Source organism: Pleurodeles waltl, chromosome 3_1 (genome assembly GCF_031143425.1).
Source record: "Pleurodeles waltl isolate 20211129_DDA chromosome 3_1, aPleWal1.hap1.20221129, whole genome shotgun sequence".
In the NCBI taxonomy this organism is placed as follows: Eukaryota; Metazoa; Chordata; class Amphibia; order Caudata; family Salamandridae; genus Pleurodeles; species Pleurodeles waltl.
Window position 1 is genome coordinate 1,002,222,237 of NC_090440.1, and position 6,355 is coordinate 1,002,228,591.

Consider the following 6,355-nt stretch of genomic DNA (forward strand, 5'->3'; position numbering starts at 1 on the left):
CGCTACGATCCAAGTAATTACCGCCCAATAAGTTTGATAGACTCATTTCAAAAGATATATGCCAGACATATTTTAAACAGGCTTTTAGATTGGATTGAAGAGACTAAAATATTAACCAAATATCAGGCTGGCTTTAGAATAAAAGTAAGTACGGTTGACCAGGTGTTTAGGTTCATGTGCATCTGTTGGAAGTATATAAACATAAGGAAGGGTAGCCTCTATGTGGCATTCATGGATCTAAGGGCCGCCTTTGACCTTGTTCCTCGCAATTTGTTGTGGTCTACATTAAGAAACATGGCGGTCCCTGGGGAACTACTTAAAGAACTTATCAAGCTTCACACAGGGAACTATGCAAAAATTAGGTGGGGCAAAGAAGGTGAGACCTCAAGGGCCATACCTGTAGACCGTGGTGTGCGCCAAGGCTGCGTGTTAGCTCCTACACTCTTCTCACTATATGTTAATGATATTCCAATCTATTTAAGGGATTGTGTACATGACTCACCGAAGCTAGGTGGCGAGCCGGTTACGGCATTACTATTTGCCGATGACACCATCCTCATTTCTCAAACTCCGAGAGGTTTACAGAATTTGGTGGATTCTTTCCAGAAGTATTGCGTGGGGAAGGGGCTAGAAATAAATCCTACCAAAACAAAGTATATGTCAATAAACTCCAAGAAATCCCTCAGGAATAATCTGTCCTTGGATAACCAAAAACTGGAACAGGTAGGGAGTTTCAATTATCTGGGGATGATGCTGGATAGTAACCTGTCCTGGAAAGGGCAGATGGATAAAAGCATCCTAGCCCTTAAACAAAACTCAATGCCTATTTTAAAAATACACGGAGCCAGTTACTCTAAAGCAATCTCACCAGCACTGGAAGTATATAAAGCAAAGGCCCAATCGACCGCCCTTTATGGTGCTGAACTCTGGGGCTTCCATTGCAATAACAACTTTGGAAAAACGGAAAACCATTTTGTACGAAGGCTACTTAAAATACCGACAAGAACCCCCCTAGTCCCTGTTTTCCTTGATATTAATCTTAAAAGAGCAGACTATCAAGCATTATTAAGACCATTGCTGTATTGGGTCAGGCTATGGGTAACCCCGGAGTTGAGTGATTACAAGAACGGACTGACTGAACTAACTCAGATAGATGGACATATGAATACCCCTTGGTTAAAATATGTATCTAAGTGGTACGAGAGATTAGGTTTATCACACCTATGGGAAGCTCCACAGAATATGACAACATGTACCAGGAAAAATGTAAAGGACACTTTTTGGTCTTATGTCAACGGAGAGCTATTGCATAGTTCATCGATTGGTACTCTGACTTTGAATTTTTTAAACATAAAAGATACACCTAAATTCGAACAATTTTTGGATGAGGTCGGCCCTCCTCTGGCAAAAACACTTTATTTACAGTTTAGGTACGGGGTCTTACAGATCAATGCTTACACATGCAATTGGGGAGGGGTAAAAGGTTGTGAACTCTGCACTCTCTGTACCTTAGGGGCTAAAGAAGACGTTGTTCATTTACTCTTCTTTTGCCCAGTATACAAGAAACCAAGGGATCGGTGGATCAAACCCGTTTGTAAATATGTGGGGGTCAGATCCTATAAAGAAGCAGTGCGCATATTTCAGTCCAATACTTCACAACTAGTGGTGTTTGGCACAAGCAGATTCCTATATAATGTGTACCTTATCAGGAATCGACTTGGTCACAAATTGTAACGCTTTGTCAGGTGGCCCGCTCATCCCCCTCCTTGCAAAGGTATATGATGCACTGTTTTATCGACAAGTTAATTAATTTTTTTTTTTTTTTTTTTTTTCCTTTCCTCTTAGTTCTGGCTTTTAATTATTTTATAAATTGTTACTTATATTTTTATACACTTAATGATACTGCTTAATCATGGGGACATCCATATACTTCTTGCCAACTGTATGCATTGTATCTTATATTTTATTGTATAATGTATTTATGTATGTCGTATTTATTTCCTGTCCTGACTTTTATGGCAATATTTGCCGAAATAAAGTAACGAACGAACGAACGAACGAGCTTAGCTCTTCTTCAAAACCTAAGTAATTCTATCTGTCAATAAATTTGGAAAATGTGCAGCAAGATCCCACATTTGGCACCTTTTCTTTTTAATGTTTTGGAAGCACATCCACCTCCCTCTCGACTATCCTAGTAAAATAATCTTATTAATAAAAATGTCCAAAACTGATTTTGATTCTAAGTCCAGCCCTGGGCGCGTGCTCTCAAAAACCTGTTACATATTTCCGTTTGTTACTGCCTATAGCGTGCCCCTGGTATCAGGTGACTGTCCGTTCAAATGCAAAGATGTTTTTAATCCCACCCTCGCGATACTTAAAAGCATCTAGTCCCCACTGGAAGTCTAACATGACGAACTTGCTTAGCGGGAAGGGATTTTATGTAAACAGTTTCAATCTAGGTCATACGAGTTTGATGACCCCTTGCATTCCTCGCCTGTGAAACACATTAAAATACTATGCTAATCTCAGTGCAAAAGGACGACTACCTTAATGTGTAGCCCCATCCTTTCTATTCTTTTTATTGATATTTTTTAACGGCATACACTAGTCCCTTTCTCTCGGAACGGCTTATCGGGGGGGTATGTTTCTTGTTGGGACGAATTTCAAAAGAATTTCAAATGAAAAAGTCACAATTATTCACAACACGTGAAAAAATGCATGATTTAGATTTCTTGAGGCAAAAGCGGTGTGAAGGCATACATTTCCCCCAACTCCTTTGGTTTCAAGGGCAGTGCCATTTAACTGTTAGGGGTGAGATATATTCTCTCAGTACCAGTCAAGAGAAGCTAGCTGCTGTTGGAGCGGTTAATTCTCGTTTACAATTTTCTGGTGATGCCGCTCCATGTGACGCACACACACATCTGGCACACAGACATTCACTCAAACACACATGACCCCTTCAATTCCAGGACCATAACATTACAATTCTACCATAAACATTGCACGGTGGTTGTTGTGCCTAGGGAAAAAATGTCCCGTCCTAGTCGTTTTGACGGTTACAATGCAAGCCCCAGAATGCAACAGAGTAGTGGACAAAATGCCACAGCGCCTTTACTTATATGATGCAGGCAGCAAAAAATTGACATACGCCGTTACTTCAATTTAGAAATAAAATCTCTCCACAGATATCGATCAATAGAGGCTGCTCTCTTGACTCACTGAAGAAGTTGCTGAGTTTCTCCCGGCTCAGAACCGCATCCTCTCCTGCAGACCCCCAGGACGATGGCAGTATTACCAGCACCCACCATGCCAGGCTCGCCTCACGTGGCATTGTACCACCGACAGGCGACGATCCAGATGCTCGAAAACTATAGTTTTAATGAATCGATGCTTTCGGGCACTTTGGAACGCTTTCAGTGTGTGCTCTCGGTCCAAACGAGCTCCTGTGAGCGCTGCGAGGGCGGTGCCAAGGACAGGGAGGGGCGAGGGTGACAGGAGGGCCCGCCTAGGTTTGTGGATAGTGGGCAGCTGACATCTCGCAGCCTGGCCCAGAATACGGATAGTATAAATAATAATGCAGACGACCTCCCACCGCCTGGAGTTTCCAGTCTGTATTTTCCCGTGCTGTCAAATCCAAACACCTCTCGAGCCGAGGCATTTGGGAGTATTTGGGCGAGAAATATTTCAGAATATAACTCTAAATCTTTTCTTTATTACTAGTTTGTTTTCGTCGTGAGCGGCTCCCACAGGCAGGCACTTTCTGGCAATGCAAAATTACATCTTATTAACCTTTTTATGCATTTGGTGAATTTCAAATTTTTCCAAAACATTCAAGGACTGGATTATAATAGTAAATAAACCCAGAGTTTCTAAGAAGTCACGCAACGCAATGCAGCAAGACACCTTGCTGCCCTGTGTGACAAGGAGAGAGCAGAAATGCCCTACTTCTACTCGGGACCGCCCTTAGCGCTGGTGGCGCCCTGTGCGACAGTCTGTTATGGCACTCCCCACCCCAAGACCACCTCCTCGGTCTACCTCACTACCACCCGGCAAATGTGCTCCTCATCTATCTATAGCCCCCCTTTCACATAAAATCATTTGTTTTAAAGCACTTGTAAAGGCTGGTTTACTAATCCACTCAGCTATCCACATAAAATAAAGTTCTGTTCTTTGCAGCAGGCATATTAACCCTCTACGCTACTTTATGGCGAGTCAAAGCTGCTGCTAGACAAAACTCCCATCTCTCTCCCTAGCAGGAACATTAATCACAAGAGTTACCATAACATTTTGACTTGCTTCCTGAAGGCTGGATGCACAAGAAAGTTTTCAGCAGGTGCTTTTAAATCGAAAGTTTCCTAAGTTATTGTTAAACACAGTGTCCCCTTTAGGTCAGCGCCCCCCATTCCTGGTCAGCACCCGGTGCATCCACACTGCTCGCAGCACCCTAAAGCCGGTTCTGTATCGACTAAGATATGACGCATTCCAACTCTCTCCCTCCGCTGGTACATTATGTACTGCCTAGTGCCAATGCAGGCACCCTTACACCATGGTGCACCATTGGCTGGACAATAATTTATTAGTGCTGCTGAATGTATTTTGAGTTGTGAGCTTGTGTTCACCCCATGTATCTACATCCCCTTCGAGGGAGCCTTGGACTGCTTGGACTAAGCTATTCCTGAGTCCTAGCTGAAGGGATATTAGGCCCAGTTGCTCAGGATCCATAGTAGGTCGGGCCAGGGACATCAAGAGTAAAACGGTCTAGACGTTATATAGGGACAGAATGATTGAAGATTACAAGAAGTAGGAACAAAAAGGTCCTTGCTAATTTCATTAGGGACCAGTTTGAGTCAGGTGGCGGAAGGGGGGAGGTTATCTTTGACTCTGGGGAGGGAATCATGGTAGGAACCCAGGAAGAGTGCTTTGGATTCAGGTTCTAGGATCCCCTTAGAACAGATCTTTCCCAGGCACACGCAGAGTGTGTCCTCTAAAACATTTTCCAGAGTTTCACCAAGACTCTCACCATCTTTAGTTTCTAGAACACCTCAGGTGCGTAACCACATAGAACTTCTATGGTACTTCAGGTACACATTCCAAAGGTGGATTGAGTCTTGCAGTTAGCGTTTCAGAAAGCTAAGGCTGAGGAATATGAGAAAGCTGGGGAGTTTGAGATGGAAAGAATAAGAATAGCTTACTGGTAACAAGAGGAGAGGAGGCTGGGGAGGCAAGAGGAATGGGTCTGAGAGGAGAAATTGCAGAGAGAGGAGAAACAGAGAGAAAGGAAGTCTTGCAGTTAGTCTTGTAGTTAGCGCTTCAGAAAGCTAAGGCTGAGGAATATGCAAAAGCTAGAAGAGAGTTTGAGATGGAAAGGCTAATACTAGCTTACTGGGAATAAGAGGAGAGAAGGCGGTAGAAAAAAGAGGATTTGGGTCTGGGAGGAGAAATTGCAAGAGAGGGAGGAGAAACAGAGAGAATGGGAGAAAAAACAGAGAAAGTGGGAAGAGAAACAGAAAGAAAAGGAAGTTCTGATTAGGGAATTTGGAGTAAAGCCTGCTCAGTGCCATCATAGATTCCGGGACTGCAAGAAAACAGATTGGTGTTCCATTTGAAACTTAGATTCATATGTATTGCATGATTGGAATGAGTGGGCAAGTGGGAAGGAGGCCAAGGACTTACAGTTCCTTAACAAGTTCATGGTGACAGAGCAACTCAAATAGTAGCCCTTTACCCCATTTAGGCAATACTTGTCTGATATGACAGAGAGGGACACAAGGACACTTGCAGTTTAGGCTGACAACTGGGTAGCTAACATAGTACACAAAGGAATAGAGCAGCATAGTTCTATGCCAAAGGAGAAAAAGAACTCTTCACCAACTGGTTCGAAACTGGAGGGCAAGGGCCAGGGTAATTCTCATGGAACTCGAGGACAGCCCCTGCAAAATGGAAATGGAATTGGTGTGTCCGGAAAGGATCATCATGAGAAGGGAATACATGGAAGTGTTTCCAGTTTCAAGGTGATGACTTGCTTCTAATGCCACAAGGTGGCACACTCTAGTAGAGATTGTCAGACGAAATACCCTGATTCAGCAGCACTCATGACAGCAAACATGTTTTACATAGGTGAAGGTAATGGAGTAGACCTGGTTGAAAGGAACTACCTTAGGCCTGCGGAGATACTCCCTGAGCCCAAGGATACAGGTTTGGTAGCCAGTGGAGAGAGCATGGAGTATCTGCGTACCAGGATTGAGATTCAGTTCAATGGCAAGGCGGCCATGATTGATGTTGAAGTAAGGAAAAAGCAAGGTGTTGTCTGTCTCTTGAGTTGCTAGGACCTGAAGACTTTATAGCTTGGACTACA

At 43.4% G+C, this 6,355-nt stretch overlaps 1 protein-coding gene across 1 annotated transcript in view; it reads right to left on the reverse strand.

Annotated features, from left to right (window-relative positions):
- Nucleotides 1-3,450, reverse strand: part of PLA2R1 (phospholipase A2 receptor 1) — a 1,061,792-nt gene extending 1,058,342 nt beyond the window's left edge. The window contains exon 1 of the mRNA XM_069224206.1: nucleotides 3,220-3,450. Within this exon, the coding sequence (XP_069080307.1) occupies nucleotides 3,220-3,331 (112 nt within the window). The 5' untranslated portion in view covers nucleotides 3,332-3,450. The remainder of the gene's footprint in view (nucleotides 1-3,219) is intronic.
- Between the last annotated feature and the right edge of the window lie 2,905 nt (nucleotides 3,451-6,355).